At 42.2% G+C, this 20508-nt stretch overlaps 1 protein-coding gene across 1 annotated transcript in view; it reads left to right on the forward strand.

Annotated features, from left to right (window-relative positions):
* The window catches only part of prkar1b (protein kinase, cAMP-dependent, regulatory, type I, beta), a 62786-nt gene that overhangs the window by 40665 nt on the left and 1613 nt on the right, over positions 1-20508 (forward strand). The window contains exons 6-10 of the mRNA XM_078269754.1: positions 1535-1581; positions 5781-5939; positions 10553-10613; positions 13196-13317; positions 19690-19771. Coding sequence (XP_078125880.1) covers positions 1535-1581; positions 5781-5939; positions 10553-10613; positions 13196-13317; positions 19690-19771 — 471 coding nt within the window. The remainder of the gene's footprint in view (positions 1-1534; positions 1582-5780; positions 5940-10552; positions 10614-13195; positions 13318-19689; positions 19772-20508) is intronic.

Below are 20508 nucleotides of genomic sequence, written 5' to 3' on the forward strand. Positions count from 1 at the left end.
CACACACACACACACACACACACACACACAGTCATACACACCCTCACGAAATGCATACACATGCATACTTGTGTCATGTATACTCATGCATCATCACCCACTACACTCTGAATGGAGTTGCATTTGTGTTCTATTGTAAGAGGTAGCTGCAGGGAAAGCTTCACAGTGCTCTTGTATGTGGCTCTGAGTCTTTTTCATAATTTACCCTGAGCCCCATGTAACGGATACCATAATTAAAGGAACACTTCACCATTTTTCTGCCTTATCTCCAGACTAGATGCTTTTAGTAGACATCAACCAACCAGATTCCATGGCTCACTACAAGGGTCATGCCCCTGTCAATGATACCACAGAGATCCAGCCAGCAAAGCGGACAACACTTTTGAGTTTCCAGCCATGCACATTTGATAGAAACTCAGCAAGTAGTTGAAGCAGACCTAGCTAGTGAGAGACAGAGGAAACAACAAACATGTATCGGCTGGCATGTCAATTTTAATTGAATGAAAACAGGTTGTTGACGAGTCTCGAAGCTCGAGTCCAAGTAAAGTCTGAAGTCTTTTGGGTCGGGTCACAAGTCAAGTCTGAAGTCACTGTTTGTGCGACTTAAGTGCGACTCGAGTCCCCATCTCTGACGTAAATCCACTCTGGCCAAGTCTGACAATCTTTCTGTAATAATTGACAACTCCATAGTCCCTCCCACCCCCCAAGTGAAGAGCCTAGGTGTCATCCTCGACAGCAAACTATCCTTTAAAGCTCCCGGGCCATCAATAATCTCACTTGAGCAGCTTACTGTCACCTGAGCACCACCAACTATCTCTGCCCATCTCTCACACCTATCAGCACCGCTATCCTTGTCAATGCCCTGGTCACCTCCCATATAGATTACTGTAACTCTCTGCTCTCTGGTCTACCTCACAAGCGTCTCCATAAACTCCAACTGGTCCAGAACTCAGCTGCCCGGATCATCACCAGAACCCCCTCCATAGATCACATCACCGCTGTCCTTCCACAACTCCACTGGCCCCCTATCAAATATCTGTTGACTATAAGATACTCCTTCTCACTTTCAATGCTCTCCACAACCTCGCACCTCCGTACCTTTCTGACCTCCTTCACACCTACACACCCTCCCAGATCCTCCAATCTTAGTCCAACATGCTCAACACACCTCCTGCCCGCTTAGCAACCATCGGGTCTAGAGCCTATAGCCGTACAGCTTTCCCGTCTCTGGAACTCTATTTCACAAACCATTAATAAACTCTCTCCCCACCTTCAAATCACAGCTCAAAACGCATTTTAGAACAGTTTTACAGTTCACAGAAAGTGGGATTCTAACACAAGTGTTTGAAAAATGATTTTAATCTCTTAATGCACCCATTTAGGTTTAATGGTTTTAAAATTCTCCTTTGAGAACTTAAGCAGGAGGTGGAAGTAACAGGAAGTGGAAGCTTTCCTGTTGGCTCCAGGTACTTTTCTTGCTTATTTTTGTGCTCTCTCACAAACTCCTGTGTTTCTCCTTATCTCTCCCCTCCAGGCGATGAAGGAGACAACTTCTATGTGATTGACCAAGGTGAAGTGGACGTAAGTGGCCGACACAGAGACACAAACACTAATTTCTCTTTGGAGTAATTTCTTTCATTATAAGTTAAATTGACGAAAGCAAACCATTATAAATAAAGGGGATTCCAGTATGCAGTGTGCCAATATGAGCGTTAATTCACCTGTTTTCAAGGGTAGGCCATAAGAAGGGTTGTTGACTTAGAGGTAAAAACCCAGCCTTCTCTACTCATGTTGAGACAATGTTTCCCTATAACAATGAACAGGTTGTATTGGATTTCCCCCATGTTTTGTTCGCTTCAAAGTTGGTTTCCACTCCGATGGCAATCTGAACATGGCGCTAGAGTGTCCAGCGCACTGTGAAGGCAGCCAAACTAAGAACTTAAAAAGTTCTTAAAAAGAACTCTTTTGTCTTAGTGAGCCTGACGCAGAGCGATAGAGTTAAGTGGAAAGATAAAACAGGACTTGACGGAAAGTTAAACAGGAAGTGACCTTATCAGCTTACAGCGGTGAGCAGACACAGAGGGTAAGAGGAGAGAGGCAGGGTGGCAAGCTTGGCCAAGCGTGCCCACCTGAGAGACAGACAGAAGGAAGTTTATAAATACTGAGATGGTGCCTTGATAGAAAGACTACATAACAACTTACTCCTACCATTGACTTCCATTGTTTTAGGTGATGTCTGGTCAAATGTGAATAGATAAGTTATATGGCACTTCTACATACAACTGTTAAGGGCCAAGATTGTTTTTTACAGAAGGGTAGCTGTGTGCATATCCATTCTCATATTTAGACGAGGCACAAGATAGGAAATTCAGGAGAAAACCGAGAATATTTGCACACTGGATTATATTTCTCCAACTTTATTAGACTGAAAAGACCACATTTCATCCTTGAAATGAAACGTTGTTTAGGCCTAATTAAAAAAATGTTTGTTCACAAATGATGGGGATGTTACCTTCTTTGTCTTTCCTTGAATGTTTTTTTTCTCTTTTTCTCAGCTATCTTCAGTGTTAGGGCTTGTGTAGGATCTGATTTTCAGTGTGTGATAATCCTACTCTCATAATAGAGGCTTTTTTAGTTAGAAACATCGTTTTTGTTTTTTTATCACTAATCACAGGCTGTGGCTTGTCTCTTTTCAACCAGTCTGTGTGTTGAAACCACTAGTTGGGTGTAACAGCTTTTCCTTTTACCACACATTGGTCTGTACAACTCTCTCTAAGCTGTGTAACCTTAACTCAGACCGGAAGTTTGGGAAATTTGGTTGCTTCCAGTAGCAACATATCCTAGGCTGGTATTTGATATTTACGCTCTTTTTCTTATTTTTCTCATAATATTATCTTCATATTATTTATATTAGATTCACAGTTCTACCCTGCTCTGGGCTGGGACTTCAACCTTCTTCTGTCTGCCAACAGTGAATCTTAGACATCTACTCCAACAGCCAGGATCCTATCATTCTGCATCCAATTTGGGGGAAGACACCTATCCTTGGCCTCATCCATTTGCTTATCTGTGTCTCCTTCACCTCTCCCTACAATCCACCACTCTTTCTCTGCAGACAGCTGCTGCCTCCCAGCCACAGCTCAGGCTCTGAACTACTTACAGCTCAGTCCCGAGGTTATTAAAGTGTGGAGATGTCTCTCATTAGACAGGGGTGTAAATCTGCTGGCATCCCATAAACTGCCTGAAAGCTGACAACCATTGCCACTGATGTAAACACCCCTCCATGTCTGCACACAAATGTATTCACTTACAGACATTGGCCCGTATTTATATGGGTGCACACACAGAGGAAATTAAAGCTTTCATTCCAAAATGCAATTTGTAATTAAATAATGAGTATCTGGTAACACTTTACTTTAAGTCCCCCTATTTAGCATATATAAACAGTATCCAGATATTTAATGAATAGTTTATAACACACTATAATGTAATTGTAAGCCGATATAAGTGGTTTTTAATAAACTATAACTCCTCCTGTGGTAACCCATCACTGTTGACTGGTGATTATAAATGACAATATAGTATTACACACTTGTAATTATATAAAATACATCTTCATAGGAGAAGTTATATTTGTACACAAATGATCACTTAAAATATCCTTATGTCTGCTTACAACTACATTATAGTGTGTTATAAACCATGTATTAAAGGTTTATATACTGCTACATAAATGCTAAAGAGTAGGTGTTACGGAATATCTTTTAATCACAGATGATTATATCTGACATTTCGTGAGCAATGCTTTTAAGTAGTGCTGTCAAACGATTACAATATTTAATCACGTTTAATCGCATTAATGTCATAGTTAACTCGCAATTAATCGCATTTTTATTTTTATAATATATTTTATAATTTTTATCTATTCTAAATGTCCCTAGATTTCTTTTTGTCCAATTATTTTTTTCTCATTTTAATGCTCTTATCAACATTGAAAAGTGGATTGGCTTGCTCTGTGCTTTTGTCGCCTGGCTTTGAGCTCAGCTGTGTGCTTGGCCATTAAGTGGTATTTCAGACTGGACGTGCTGCGATGATAGCTCAGTTCACATGTGCTCGCCATCCACTCAAAACGTAACGTTAGCCTACTATTCTTTGGCCGGCTCGCAAGCCCAAACAAGTGTGTGCGGCGTGCCTGTTGTTTTGTTTCCGGTCTAGCGAGATCCGGTGTGGTGTTGTAGTTTTTCTAACGTTAATAGTTGTTGCAACAGCATGTGAAAAAAAACTACAAAGTTTGCTATGCCAAAAAGAACGTTAATCTTGCGATAAAATAATTGACGCCGTTAATATGGGTTTGCGTTAACGCTATTAATAACGCGTTTAACTGACAGCACTACTTTTAAGATAACTTCACTTAAGTGCTTTTACCTTATTGCAAGCAATTGTGCTTATTTATTATTAGCACTATTATTAGTATTATTAAAATTAAATAATTGCTGCCAAATAGACAACAAATAAAGACAGCCCTCTCTCTCACACACTTAGAAAGAAACACATTCCAAGTAACTACAAACAGATATACACAGCAACACTGCCTGCTCATTCACCTTCCAGAATGTTTGATTTGTTGCTTCTTAATTACCACAAGGCACACACAGCTGTAGATTTTCATATGTTGAAAATTCAGTGACAGCTGTGAGACAGCATTCGTCTTGGTTCAAGACTTAAATTGTTTCATTATGAACTCCAGTTTACCTTACGCATAGTGCTGACTGGATACAGTGCAAGTGTTTCCAATTTCAGTCCTTACAGTCTGCCCTACCTATTCTGCAAGTTCTTGCATACCTGTTCCAGTTAGGCCGTCATGCTGATTGTCAGTGTGTGTAAAACCTTAATGGGATCAGATGTACAACAATGAAGACAGAACAAAGACTTGCAGGTCGGGAGATACTTTAGGACTAGAACGGGAAACTGTACAGCGAAAAAATACTATTACCTGTACTGTATGCTCTGATGTAGCACTTTCGCAAACACTCATATGATTGTTCTTCTAAGCTTGACGTAACCGTAGCCAGCACTCTGCGTCTCTTTGAAGCCACCCCAGTTTATAGTGAAGGATGAGTCCCCTGAGGTCTACTCTGAGCCTTGGATAATGGCTTGCAACAATTCTGGCAATTCACAGCCACCGGAGGGATAAACCCTCCCTCCCTCCCGCTCCTTTCTCTCTGTGTTATTAAGTCAACAAGATAGTGGATAGTGTGTCGACAGATGAAACCGTAACATCCCCAGAGACAGCCTGAATGAGTCTCAATGAGGTTGTATTGTCTGTAGAGCTATAGTGGCTGGCCTAAATAGAGCTGTGCATGTGTGTGCGTGTGCATGTAGGTGAACAAGCATGTGAGTGCCTATACGGAGTAGACTTACAAAGTCTACCACGGGTTTCTGTTCTCCATCACTCCCAAATCAAAGGGAAGGTCCTAAAAAGACAGGGCAGAGGAAATTAAAGGGATGGATGGAGAGATAGGAGGGATATAGGGCCTTTTAGAGGATCTCATTTGAGGGCTTAGTGAGGATCAAATGCTCAGGAACAAGCCTAGTGAGCATATCAAACTGCCCAAAAACTTAGGGGAGGGAGAGGGGGAGAAGAAGGATTGGGGAAGGTGTCTTAGAACGGGTTAAGAAATTCTTCACACAAACTACCCAGCAATGATTGATATTATTCAGAAGCATTTAAGCCTAAGATGTAACACTCTCCATCACTCTGTTTCTTGTTCTGTCTGCAGGTGTATGTGAACGGGGAGTGGGTGACGGGTATTGGAGAAGGTGGTAGTTTTGGAGAGCTGGCCCTGATCTATGGGACTCCAAGAGCTGCCACTGTCAAGGCCAAGACTGATCTCAAACTGTGGGGCATTGACCGAGACAGCTACCGGCGCATCCTCATGGTATGAACTTCAGAATACACTGTTAGGTCCAAGCTTGCTTCACATACTATTGCCCAGGCTAATACTTCGTTGCAACCTGGTAGGGTAGCCATTACTTAAAGTTTAAATTAAAGGTGCCCTGTGGAGTTATGTTTACATTCCATTTCTCAACATAACTCACTGTGTGTATCCTTGAGCTCTAACAAACATGTTGAATATACTGTATTTCCTTCCTCATAAAACATTAGCAAAGCCTTTTTTTGTGTGTTTGCAGTCTTCTTCTTCCCTGTCATTGCTGGTGCACTACAGCTTATCTTGGCTGTCAGCTCTACCTGTAAATCTGTGACATAGTGTAAAAGAATGTGTATCACATCACCTGCGCGTGCACATCATAAACAACACAGAGGCCCACTCATCGAAAAACAGCTCCATAGCACTACTGGAGGTCAAAAACTCCACAGGGAACCTTTTAATTCTGCTGCTACTAAATGTTTGAAACTCGCAAACACATCCACATTGAGCAGGCTGCAATTAGACCAGTCCACCTGCCTGGAAGCAAAAATTAAAAGGAGTAGCAGCCATATTAGTGTCGCCACCTACAGGCATATAACGTAGTATTGTCTCACATTAATCCCCAGTGGATGTTGAATACTCAAATAGAAATGCAATGTATCTTGTATCTTTAATAGGTGTTAGCTTTTCAAGAATTTGTGTTGTTTTGGAGTATTTCAGCATCAGACGAATATGATTCCTTCTTCCATCTCTGAAGTACCCACACCAACACACACACACACACACACACACACACACACACACACACACACACACACACACACACACACACACACACACACACACACACACACACACACACACACACACATGATGATAAAAATGTACTGTAGTAGACTCTCTACACTCTTATCTTTTGTGGTCCTTCAATTGCAATATTTTTCTCCCACTCAAGACTCCTTAAAACACTTATAAAACAGTTATGCTCAAAACACACACACACACACACACACACACACACACACACACACACACACCACCTCCGCTTTTAATGTTTCTGCTCAACGAATAAAGGGGGAAAAGAGAGGGCTGTGGAGGCGAGAGAGGGTCACCCTTAATGCTTCCACACACACTTCCAGCTCCAGGAGCATATCTAGCAGGAATGTCTAAATGTTTAAAATGGAAACACACATATTTCTGGGTGCTGTTAGAATGACTAATTGTTGTCTCCGTGCCCAACTTAATACTTCCTCAAATGTTCCTCACGCCTTACTCCAAATAAATTAGATTAGCCTCCAATTAACCTTACAAACACTTGTGTGCATCTAAGCCTTCATCAGCAGTGGATATTCTGCTCTGTGTCAAACAGTTTGAAGCCACAGAGATGGAATAAGGTTTGTGTTTGGACCATTCAGCTCAATTTAAAGTTGGCACTGGCCTGCCCAGCACTCAAGTCACCTCTTAAGCACATAGTTTAACTGAGGGCACAGTCTGCCCTGGCAACCTTCCTTTGAGAGGATTCTCTCTCTCTCTCGCTCTCTCTCTCTCACTTTCTCTCTTTCTTTCTCCGGCTCTCATTCCTTCGTTTCTTCCAGCAGCAGCAGCAGCAGCAGCAGCAGCAGCAGCAGCAGCAGCATGAGGGCAGACATGGTGAAGCAGGATTCAATTATGTGAACCTGTAGTTAATTACTGCTGTCAATGATTTGTAAAGCTGTTTTTATAAAGTGTGGTATTCTGGCAATGTCTAAGCCAACACAATGAGCATTGAGTGTCTAAGTGTGTGTGTGTGTGTGTGTGTGTGTGTGTGTGTGTGTGTGTGTGTGTGTTTCCCAGTAAGGTTTTGCTGAGTGCTTGAGTATCTGCAGCTTGTTAGTCAGTAGCTTGGGAAGGTGTGCTGCAGCTACCATCAGTTTCATTGTTTGCACATCAGCTTCACTGCTGGATCTCCACCATTCTCCTTCCACCATAATCTTTTCTGTTATTCTATCAAGCAAATTTTCTCTGGTTCCCAGCTTTTCAAATGCCTGCTTTTCTGTCTTTTATATCATTATGGACTGTTAGTTGTACAAAACAAGACATTTGAAGAACCTCATCTCAGAACCTCTTAGGGTCATTTTTCACAGTTATTTGAATTATTTCATAAACTAATAAATTAATCCATTAATTGATAATGAAAATAATAGTTAATTCCAGCCCTATTTTATAGCATGTACATGTTTGCATGTGCCCTTGAAGACATCCCATGTAGATAATTCCCCCTTAACCCTGGACCTTATGTCTCCACCCAATGGCAAAAATGAAAAAAACTGGTCTTGAAGCAGTTTCAACCACTGAGCATGCTGATAACAATATGAACATGTCAAGTTATTTTGTCATGTTATCTGAGCCAAAGCGGCTTTTCAAAACTACCTTACCCCCCGTCCCCACCTCCTCCTCTCCTCCTTATGAAGGAGTGCATTTAGTAAACAATGTAATACCATTCCCTGTGATTAACACACTCTCTCCATTGTGTTGCTGCCAGTCATACAATACCCACCTGTTGTCATCTTAGTATTTATACACGCACAGCTACAGACAAAGCCATTAACTGACAGACCACTGTCAACAAACAGAACACAAGACGAAAGGAGACGAGGAGAAATGATACCAAGAAATGAGGAGGATTGTTTGGGGGGTGTATGTTGCGCATTGGACAGAGATGAAGGTGATGGGGATGGTGCGTTAGGTACGGTTGGTTTAGTCTGGCTTCGCTCCACACCTCAACTCTTTGATGAATCTCAAAGACAGCGAGCAGACACAGAGGCTGGTTCATCCTTAACCACGGGAGGAGCGAACACATTATGGCCAACAGGAGTTGGGGAGTTTTGTACATGAAACATGTGCTCAGGCCCTCCCAAGTAGACGGAAGGATAAGGATAGATAAAAAGAATGCAAAGAGAAAATGTGCACCAACAAAATAAATGATTAAATTTTAGAATCAGAAATTTAGAAAAGTATCATTTTCATTCCATCCACCCCGGTCAACCCCTATGTTGGCCCACCCAGCCCTTCCCACACCAGTCGCATAAATCAGTCCTGCTGTGTAATGTAATGTTGTATACGCATGGTAAGCCTTTAAGCTCAGCAAGCCTGTTTGAGGAGCTCTATGGGGAGGCTATGAAATCAAGATACCAACTCAACATTTTTGTGGAAGGTGCATGTGTGTGAGTGAGTGTGTGTGTGTGTGTGTGTGTTTGTGGGTGCATGTGAGATTGTGTTAGAGGTAGAGTATACATGTGTGAGTGTTTGTATTTGCTTGCTTAATGAGCATGAAGTTTCGTCTCTGCAGAGACAGCAACGAAACATAAGTGGCAGAACCTAAAACAGACTGCACGCTCCGCACGCGTGCACACACACACACACACACACACACACACACACACACACACACACACACACACACAAATCATTTATCCAGGAGGGAGGCGATGCAGGCTAGAATTCCTTTAATCAAGTTGTTTACGATTTTGAGCTTGACGTTGGCTCACTTGGGAACATTTTCTCCCCTTTTAAGACAAAATGTGAAATTATATGAAATTAGAGGCAGCAGCGGGACTCAGGCACTTATGCACTAAAGACACCCCAAGCCTCAATATATCATTTCCATATGCAGAGACAGACACAGGGCGGACAAGATCGTCTCTCCTCACCCTCTCTCTGTTTCTCTTTATGTTCCCGCTCTCTCCAAGTGGTTCTGTGCAATGAAGGAGAGGAAAAAGGAGAAATGCAGTTAGGGAAGAGGTCCTCTGGGTCTAGACTTGTCAGGAAGCACCTGATGTTCATGGCAGAGGCAGAGAGGGGAAAGTCCCCATGCCTGGTGGGTGGGGTGGGCCACACACACAGACACACACACATGCAATGAACATTACCACACAAGTTATACACACCTCCAGAAGTATGACCCCATGAACTGCGTCTACACTTAGTGATAGATCACCCCATACTGCAATTTGAATTTGAATGGTTCCATAGTTTGTAATGTAATGTCTCACTACTGTTGGCCTCAAAAACCAGTTGTGGCATTTAAAGTGCATTTATTACACGTGACCACTGAGTGAGCAACATGCATCAATTTGGGCAAAATAAAAGTTACAGTAAAATTGAAAACTTTGAGTTCAAGTGAAAAAGAGAGAAAGAGAAACCTTACACTGACAAAACATGAACGTGACATCAACATAAATGGAAAGAATTTTCTTTCCTGAAGAAAATCTTTTCAATATCAGTGGGAAAAATGTTTTAGTTCCAACAAGAAGGATCATTGTCTGCCATTTACACTCTCTATTTTAATTATCTGACAACAAACATGTAGTTTTTTCAAGGCTCTTTCTTAGTCTCTCCAAAATATTCATTATTTGAATCTGTTAAGATTAGAACCACCGTAAGACAGTATGAGCGAGACCTTTGTTTTTTACTACTTTTAAATCAGTTCCTCTTCTTGAAACCAAGACATTAAGATCACAATATTTTGCAGAATGATCACAATTACAATTTTTATAATGTTTTACAATAATTGTGGAGCACTGACATACAAAACAGAGAGAGTGTGTGTAATGGCGAGTGTCTTTCCTCTTTTTCTCTTACAGGGCAGCACACTGAGGAAGAGAAAGATGTATGAAGAGTTCCTCAGCAAGGTCTCCATCCTTGGTAAGTCTGTATGAATATGTACGGTTTAAAAACTTATCTCATAATGAATATGTTGGTCTTACTGTTTATTTCTGCATGTACTAAGGTAGTGTGGTGTACATGTCGTGTACAATGCCATGTTTCACATTCATTTTAAACACCAGGTCAGAGAGTCCAGAGTGCAGGCAGTTAAACCTGGCGAGTGCAACATACACTGTAGATTAGCTCACATAAACACAGGCACATGTTGTCACACAAGGCCCATAGCTGAGTAAGGTCTGTGTGTACAGTCCTAATCTTCTCGCACTGTTCATACTAAAGCCAATCTGTGTGGACAATTAAAGAATAGGGAGTTAAGATAAGCCTCGCTTTTCCCACTGGAATTTGGACAACACCAGCCTACTCAGGCCATTGGAGGAATGGCGAATGAGATTCATTCAGACTTTCAAAACGAGTTGCAATTGGAACTGACATCTCATCCCCTTCTACTTGATTGTGTGTGTGTAGTGTATAGAGTAAGGCCAAGCCCCCTGTACAGAGTTATTAGCTGGCTGAATAAACACATACACTTGATTCAGGTCTTAGGAGAACGTCTCTGCGAGATCCACTCTTTTCTTTCACCTCCTTTCTTCTGCGTCTCCCTTTTGGACTGCCTTGTTGAGGCCTGTATTCAAACGCCTGCCTCCCTCTTCGAAGTGCTTTTCCTCTCTTCATTCCTCTTTCTGTCGCTCCGCTTCTCCGCTCCACCTCTTTGAATTGGAGGAGGGGTAGGAGGCGGGAGTGTTTTTGTTTGTCTTTGATTTTTGAGATAGCCACGAAATTGGGTACAAGCCCTTGATGTCGATGAGTGAAGGGGGGCGGGGGGCGGACAACATGTTCTTTGTCACACATCCCAATGGCCAATTCCCTTGGGTGCGTACTATGTGCGTTGCAAGGTGATCCAAGTGGGTGCAGGCTCTGCGAAGCGTGAAATGTAGGTTCTTTAGTCAGCACATTTGTGTATCATGTTACATGCTGAGCTGTTAAAGATCACTGCTATAGGACCTGCTGCCTTTAACTTGCAGCCAGACAGAGGACATTCATCTGGGGCCGTCAGACACCACGGCCCCACCGGAGGGGACACTGGACACCTCCAACCGATCAGACTTCACCTTAGTTAATCCTAAGAACATACACATTTACACACACACACACACACACACACACACACACACACACACACACACACACACACACACACACACACACACACACAAATAGACACACACTGGGATCAGTTACTGAGCCCATCAGGAGACAACAGTCTCAGACAGAGAGATTCTGCTGTAGTGTTACGCCTCTAACTCGTCTCTTAGTCAAATCAAAACACTGATTCATCCTTTTATCTAGACAAAACTAAAGATGAGGAGTGTTTTCACTGCAGATAAGTCACATTCCACATGTAGATGTATAGACTGTTAAGATTAGGCAACAGTGATCCACTGAATTGTGAAAGAAGGATGAGCTCATTTGGTGAATCTTCTATGTGGATGTATTTAGTTATTAGTGGGTCCTTTTTCTATAAATATCAATAGTTGAGAGTTGCTCAAAACTCCTCTGGTTGGAACATTTTTCCAAGTAAATATGTGTGACCGTCTGTGTTTTTGGGTTCTGTGTGAATACCAACAGCTTCTAGAAATATCCCGTGGGCTAACCACGTCACTGTAAATGTGGACAGTCGGAAAGACAGCTGTCGCCACCGGCTCTCAGAATCAACGAAAACTGAAAAAGATAGATTCTATCACAGGTTTTGGCAGGACTGGTTCACAAATAGTCAATGTTCTTCTTGTACATTTAACGGAATTTCAAAAATGGAGCTTTGAAAAAAATATCTTAATAGTTTTAATGTTATATTGAATTCCTTTAAATTAATGTAATCTTAACTTTATTATTATATGCCCGTACAATTATAGTCCTGTCCGTAGAGTGTAACTGAATTACATTTTACAATAACAGAGGGAAAATATTCAGTTTGAATCCAGCAGCATTAGATCTTCCACCCTTTTAGATGTATCCCAGCCACTGAACAAACATTACTCCCACTTTGGTTTGTACTACAATTTCTATTTATTTGATTGAAGCTTATGCTGTAAGTACATCCTGTACATATTCACTTTAACAAGCACCAAGCAGATGCTCTTATCTACGGCGGTTTACCCGGAGCGAGCATCTCTATCAGGGATACCTGACTGGGTTTGGAATAAAACTTTACAGTTTTTGTATGGTCAGACACAGGGCAGCTCTCTGTCAACACACCCCAGAATCATTAGAGCTGGGGTCTTACAGATTTAGGAGGTAGTTCTAAGGTGTTTTTGCTCCATGAGGCTCCATGAGATGAGGGAGGAGGCAGGGGGATCTGAGATGTAATGGTCCCTGATGAATGACTGGATTAGCCTTAGGCAGGAATTATCGTTCCCACCAGCTTACTGGACTTGAGCAAGAGACATCCTCTCAGACCATGGAACACACTCAAACACATAGAGCATGTTTGTGTATCTACTCTTGCATTGATCAGTGTAATAAACATATTGTTTTACTGATCTGTGTGTGTTTTCCATCCACAGAATCTCTAGATAAGTGGGAACGTCTGACTGTGGCCGATGCTCTGGAGCCTGTTCAGTTTGAGGATGGAGAGAAGATAGTGGTGCAGGGAGAGCCTGGTGATGACTTCTTCATTATTACAGAGGTAAGGTCTGTTGAAAGGCCTATGTGTGTGTGTGTGTGTGTGTGTGTGTGAGAATCTAAGTCTTGTAGAAAAAGTAGTACTAACACTAGTAAGTCAGAATGTGTGGTAACTTTCTTTTACTGTCACATTTCCTGTAAGCTGTACGTGTTGGCATACAGAATGTGGCCCAATACCGTGTGTGTGTCATCAGGTGGGCACCCAGATTGATGTACATGTCATCATGCAGAGACGCTGGTGGGCTCTTTATTATTGCCACGAGCAGACAGACTAACTAGTGGTGTTCCCCTGCTCCGACCCACACAACCACAATTACTGTGTGAACGGCCCCCCTCACACTGCAGGCTTTGTGGAGCTGGGGCCCCTGGCGCAGCCTCATGAAGGGCCCCCTGCCTGTCATCCTAACACACTTTTGATTAACTCCATACTTACAGAGCTTTCACCAGGGTCAAGTCAGGAGGGCCCTGTCTAGAGAAGGTGGGGTCACAATCTGCTGTCATTTTGTCCTTGCCTCCTACTCTCCCCTCTCATTCTTCTTACTTAAAGGTTAGTCTCTCTGTCAGTTGCTCTGTCTATCTAATGTCCAACAATAGTCAGAGGGAGCAGTGCGTTGGTTACAGTGCATGGGAGTGGTTCGGTGCGGTTAAGCCAGCGGAGGATTTTTATCAAAGGTGCTGAGTGATGTATCACTCCTTATCCCTCTGTTGACTCACTCTGGTTCTCTCTCTCCACCTGTGCCCCTCCAGCACAACACTGTTCCTCTCCATCCTTCTTTCATTTATTCTTTCACTCTCCTAGTTATGCCTCTCTTCAAAGTTATACATTGCAGTCTGTAAGTATTTGGAAAGTAATATATTTCCTTGGTTTTGGTGCTAATTCAGCACATTAAATTTGTAATTCAACAATTATAAGTTTAAAGTTTTGACTTTCAGCTCTGGAGTTTTGATGGTGATCACATCCATGTTGGGTGAAAGGTGAAGCACGGGCCCTTTTATACATTAACAGCAGTAAATCTAACTTAGCATGTGTTTTACTTGCTGAAAACCAGACTGAAGGTAAAAAAAGGTAAAAAGCCCTCTTTTCTTTTTATTTCTTCTTTAAAAAGTAATGCAATATCGCTTTAAAGCTGAATATGCAAATCTAATATGCAAAAAAAAAACGTTATTCCCGTCAAAACATTTATAGACTGCACTGTATGTATCGTACTGTATGCTCACCTCACATTATCCAGCCAGTGTTCAAGTTTGAAGCCTCCAACTGAAGCCTCCTGAAGCTGCAGACATCCTTTAAAAGGCAGTTTGACTATGCAGAACACGAACCCAGTTGGGGTTTAGGACACAAATTTAGCAGTTACCGTACCAATGCCAGACTCATCAAACTGAGACTTGTACATCCCAGAGAGGAGAAAGCCAAAATATGCAGAGGAATCTGGGAGATTATAGGATGGAGAGACGGAGATGGAGTCTTCGTCGGCAGGCGGCTCAGTCCAGTATGTGAGTGTGTCACACCAGACACTGTGAGCCTTACCCAACAGTAGTTTTTGTCTCTTTCTTTAATCCATTTTTCCTTTCTCCTGTCTATCTTTCATTTTGCTCTAAGCTCTCTCTCTCTCAGTCCGTCCCTCCCTTCCTCAGTCTCTCTCTCTGTCTCTCGTGCAGCATGGCCTAACTTTCCCAGAGCAGGGTGGACTGTGGTGGAATGTGTGTTGCTGACTTTCACACGGGGTCAGGGGACCCAGCCTCCCGGGAGGGAGACGAGAGAGCGAGGAAGGATGAGTCAAAGAGGGCAGGGAGGGACATATAGGGAGCGAGAGGTTGGTTTGAAAAGGACCACATGTAAGGCGGGAGGGAAGGATTTTGTCCTACAGTAAGATCAGTCTCGACACAATTTTTGACTTTCCTCACTTGCCATCCTTTCTTCTTTTTCTTCATGTGCACTCATTTATTTCTTTTGATTAAACCAGGTTGAGATGCCAGTGCTTTGTTCTTTCAAAACTTGTTCATTCTCACTCCCCCGCCTCCCTCTTTTTCTGTCTCTTCTCACTCTTTTGTCGTTTCTGCGGTTTTGGAGCATCAGCCAAAGACAAACCCCACAATCACTAATTGCATGCTGCTGATGGGAGGATTAACGAAAGGGAGGTATAGAGACATAACTTTCTTTGCTTGCTGGGAGGAATGGGGCCCTAATGAAAAGTGACATGTTTACATTTTTTTTCTCACACTGTACAAACAAGTCTTTAAAGAATTCCGGGGGCCATGAAGACTCAGCCTCACCTTCCCCTTTCCTCCATTTCCTCCTTTCTTCAGGACTTCTGCCCCAACTCACCCAACATGCACACTCTTTCTACCTCATGCTTATACACTCAAACCCAGCACCCTGTCATCCATGCTTTTACCACTGCCACCTAAAATGGTGCATATGGAAAGAGGGAGAAGGAGGGATAAGGAAACTTGTTGATCATCAGAGACGTCACTGAGAGTTTTGAAACATGGTGTTGAAAAGACAAAAAAACACGATGGATATGCTGCTTCTTGGGCACATGCTTTCTTTACTTGTAACTTTTCAGCCGAGGTGGGACAAAGTCACCATTTTGCAAGTCACAGGTAAACCCCCTTTCAGACTTCTCTTTACACTAATGTGATTCCAGTTTTACATGTTGGTGTTATTGCTTAATCTTTAAGTCTATTTTGGATTTTGAAGTGAAGTTGTACGGACCCATACATGCCTGTTAGCCTCTGGATGAAAATTGAGTAAATTTGCTGGTGCATCCACTCTCATCTCCTCCCGTTATCAATCTACATGTAACCAACAACTCAATGTGTCATCTCATGTTTGTCCTTTGACCCTACACAAAACTAATCACACAGAGGGGCTCTAAAGGGTCCCTGTGGGTCACGCAGAAGAGATATCCTCTGTGGGATGTCTACAATATATCACCTGTTACTGTATAGACTGAAGATCAATGCAGTTAATGAATGAAAACATTTTTGAGTGCAAGCATACAGTCACGAGAACAACGGTTAAGATAAACAGGGCTTAATTGGGTGAAACTGTTTTTTGAGTAATTTTCTCTTGTAAAAAAGCAGTAGCCCTTAGGCCTCTTTGTGTGTATGTTGATGTTTGAATGAGAAGGTGCAGACACTCTGGTGCTGGGTGGCCTCAGGAACAGGCTACTCAGGATATCACCTTTCTTCATCTCTGCTTGTGCCTCTCTCTCTCTCTCTCTCTCTCTCTCTCTCTCTCTCTTTCTCTCTTTCTCTCTTTCTCCCTCTCTGTGTGTGCCTGTTGTTGGACCAACGGTTGTTACTTCCTACATGCAAAACGCTACATTTTGACATGTCACCACGAGCTGACTCGCTACGCTCTGCGTGTGGTATGTGTGTTTAGGTATGTGTACAAGTGGGTGTGAATGTGCATTTTGGTTAAGGACTGTAGTGTTATCTGACTAGCAATACCACACAGTAGTGATCATTTAGTACTTCTGTTTTTTAAGTTGGCTCACACTCTTATCGTTTTTTTTTCCCTCTGCGACTTAATTCATTCATACTTTCTGTTGGTCTTCCCTTTCTCTCTTGCCTTTTCTTCTCTGCTATCGTTTTTTTTTTTTTCCCCTCTGCGACTTCATTCATTCATACTTTCTGTTGGTCTTCCCTTTCTCTCTTGCCTTTTCTTCTCTGCTATCTTATGTTATTTCCAGTCCTTCGCACCCTGTGTCTGGCAGCGTGGTGAGGAGGATATTTAATATTTATAAAATAAATATCTGTGGACCAGACTGCTGCCCCTGGGGGGTACAGTACGCGATGGTTATCTGGACCACACCGGGAGAGGCCTGGTCACGAATGAACTACTGTACTTGATGGTGCTGCACTGTCTCACTTTCTTTGTTTGGACATGAATGGAAAGGAGAGGAATCAACTAGTTGTAAACACAGAAGCTTCGATGCTCCATCCCCCTCACTCTCTCCCTCATTCACATCTCTATCTGTTTTATACCACTTTTGCACTCAAAACGCATGTTTGGTGCAGCCGGATGAAGTTCAATAAAAGTGGTAGCCGCAGTACACTTTTTTTTTAAATTTTTTTTTAAATTTTTTATAATTCTTTTATTTTATACCTTATTAGATAGCCCACAACAGAGAGATGACAGGAAATGAGGGGAGAGAGCGATGGGGTATGACATACAACAAAGTTCCCGATCAGACGCAACCTGGGGACGTTGCAACACCCGGTCAGCACTTTAACCCCTAGGCCACCAAGGCACCCTAATAAGAGTAGCATTTTGGGTGAACGCTGATTTGAATCAGTCCGATGGGGGTAAAAGTGTCTAGATTGCCCTCTTTCTCAATGTGATATAGACTGTATTTTCTGCAGTCTAGTAACCCTCTACTTCCTCCTTTGGTGTTCACATTGTGGCTTAAATGCCATCCCGTACGCAATGAAAAGCCTCTCTGGTCAGCATAGCAGCATTTCAGTTCACCACAAAAGCAAACTGTGAAACACCAGCCTTTTCTCTGCTGCTGCTGCTGCTGCTGCATGCTCATAAGTAAAAGAATAAAGCTGATGTAGCTGCAAGAAATTTTCCCACAGTGGAAAACTTCCACAGGCCAGATTTGAGGTGCAGTTTATTTTCTATACTACATTTTTTAAAATGCCAATAATGGTTAGAATTTGCTTGTTAAAAACTGGAAACCCAAAGCAGTAAATGGGAATAGCCTAGCCAAAACAAAAAATAGAAAAGTTCAGGATGTCATCTACACTAAACAGTTGCAGGACAGTCGCAGCAGTTGTCTCTGAAAAGAAATGAAGTTTTGCAGGGAATAAAATTACAGAAGCATACAGAAGACATACATACGGGAACATGTCAGTCAGTCCTCAACACTTTTAACATTCAGCTGTGCTCAGCTACATTATCACTGCCCTCTTTCCCACCCCACAGCTACATTCACCCGGCTGTATATCGCGTGTGTGGTGATCATGGCATTACGGGACAGTTTGGTCATCTCTTACACACGCTATGCCCCACTTACTTGAACAGTATCCCCCACTTCTCCACACTTCATTTCAAGCACTAACTCTCTAAATCACACACATATCCCTTTCACTGAAATACAGTCTCACCTTTGTGTGCCTGCAGTAAAGAGCTGGCAGTTTTGGGGTTCTCATTAAAGCTCATTATATTCATATTTGGCATTATTAGCCTGGTCAGCAGAAGGAGCAGAGAGTGCAGAGAAGGATTAGAGACAGTGAGAGAGTGCTGGAACGGTCAAGTCTGTTTTACCACACGGTCTAAGACAAGCTGGGAAGTTCCCCTGCTGATTTCTTACCTGCTACCAATTTACTGCTGAACTTGAGTACATGCAAATGTCTAGACATTGACATTAAAAACACATATTCCACCTCTGTCTAAACATATGCACGCCAAACTTGTGCTCCATCTCTCTCTCTCTCTCACACACACACACACACACACACACACACACACACACACACACACACATAAGCTCATATTCAAAAGTGCTCATTCACACACAGTTTGTCAACAGCTGCAAGGTACACAGCATGAACCGTTATCATCTGTTGGGCAGAGTGAATGGAAATCAAATTTCCTGCGTTATCCTTTTTATATGAATCACACCAGCGAGCGATGGTAATATGCGTAGCAAGGTCGAGTCAGTCTGTCCAGCAGACATCAGCTGTTGATTTTCTCACTGTATGTGTGTATGTGCATTTGCGTGCGGGTTTGTGCTTCATTCTGAATCCATCTGTGTCTGTTATCGTTGCCTGGTTGTGTCTGTTTGCAAATGCACAACAGACTCAGTGGGTTAGCGTGCTATCGGAGCATACTAAGTTTTTGGGTGGGTCCATGAAAGTGTTAGTGTTTTAGGGTAATTTAGGGACACTATATGGGAGTTGTGGGTGAATGCTTATCAAGGGGATTATGTGATGGAGACACTGAGGAATCAGTTCAGCCGTATACAGGTTTAGATGTTCGTATGTATTACACTAAGAAGGAAATAAAGCAGAACCAATTAGAATTTGTATCACACACCCCGGAATATCTGAGTATGTGTTTTGTGTTTCTGCTCATAGGCGTCCCACAGAACAGGTGTCCATCCCACAGGAAAGTGGGCTAAATCCTGTGCACCTGTGTTCTTATTAAGCAAAGGAATTTCTTCTCGGTTTAATCCTCCTGGCGATTTTCAGCCTCTTGCTTAATAACTCCTCCTTTTTCTTTCCCACCCCCTCCTTTCCTCCATCTCTCCCCCCTCTTCACCAACCCCTCCTCCTTTTATTTCTCTCCCTCTCCTGTTCTTTCTCTTGTCTTTGTCTTTATTTTCTTTCCTCCAATTCTCCTTCTTTTCTTTTCTGTCTCCAGGGAATAGCCTCTGTTCTGCAGCGCAGGTCTGACAACGAGGAGTACGTGGAGGTTGGCCGCCTCGGACCCTCCGACTACTTTGGTGAGTGCCTCTGGGCCAATGAAGCCTTTTCCCTTTCCAGTTTGGCACCACACACAAAAGGCTATGGGTCAAAACAATAAGTAGTTTTTCATATCCTGGATTCTGAAGGATACTGTAAGTGATACAGTATGACAATGGAAATGGAAAGGTGGAATTATGCTGTAAAATGATGTTGGTCTAGAACGAACAATTACTATATATATATATAAAGGGTTAATCAATTGGTCCATGTCACAATGTTCAATCAGTTCCTAGAGCCCAAAATGTCGTCATCAAATGTCTTGTTCTGTCTCACAACAGTACAAAAGATACCAGAGATATTCTGTTTAAAATCACATGAGACAAAGAAAAGCAGCAAATATTAACATTTAAGAAGGGAGTACTCGCTATTTTTTTTTATTTTGCCTGAGAAATGATTGTAAATTGATTATGAATATTGTAATTTTCTGTTGACTAATCGATTGACTAACATTTTAGCTCTAAACTAAATATAGTGTTCTTCCAAACATTCCAACTTCCAACACATTTCAGTCTATTTTTCAATGTGAGAGATCAGAATTTGAGTAAAAATGCTTGCAACAAAAGCAAACTGTCATTGAATAAACTGTCTGAGCATCAGTGGTTTAGTCGTTTTCTTCAGTATGTTGCTTTCTTTTAGTATTTCTTCACAACTTGTTCTTGCTGTTTTGGTTTGTTAGTTGTCAGTCTGCTGTGTGCCAAACACAAATTACTGATTA

This window comes from Sander vitreus, chromosome 15, assembly GCF_031162955.1.
Source record: "Sander vitreus isolate 19-12246 chromosome 15, sanVit1, whole genome shotgun sequence".
NCBI classification, from domain to species: Eukaryota; Metazoa; Chordata; class Actinopteri; order Perciformes; family Percidae; genus Sander; species Sander vitreus.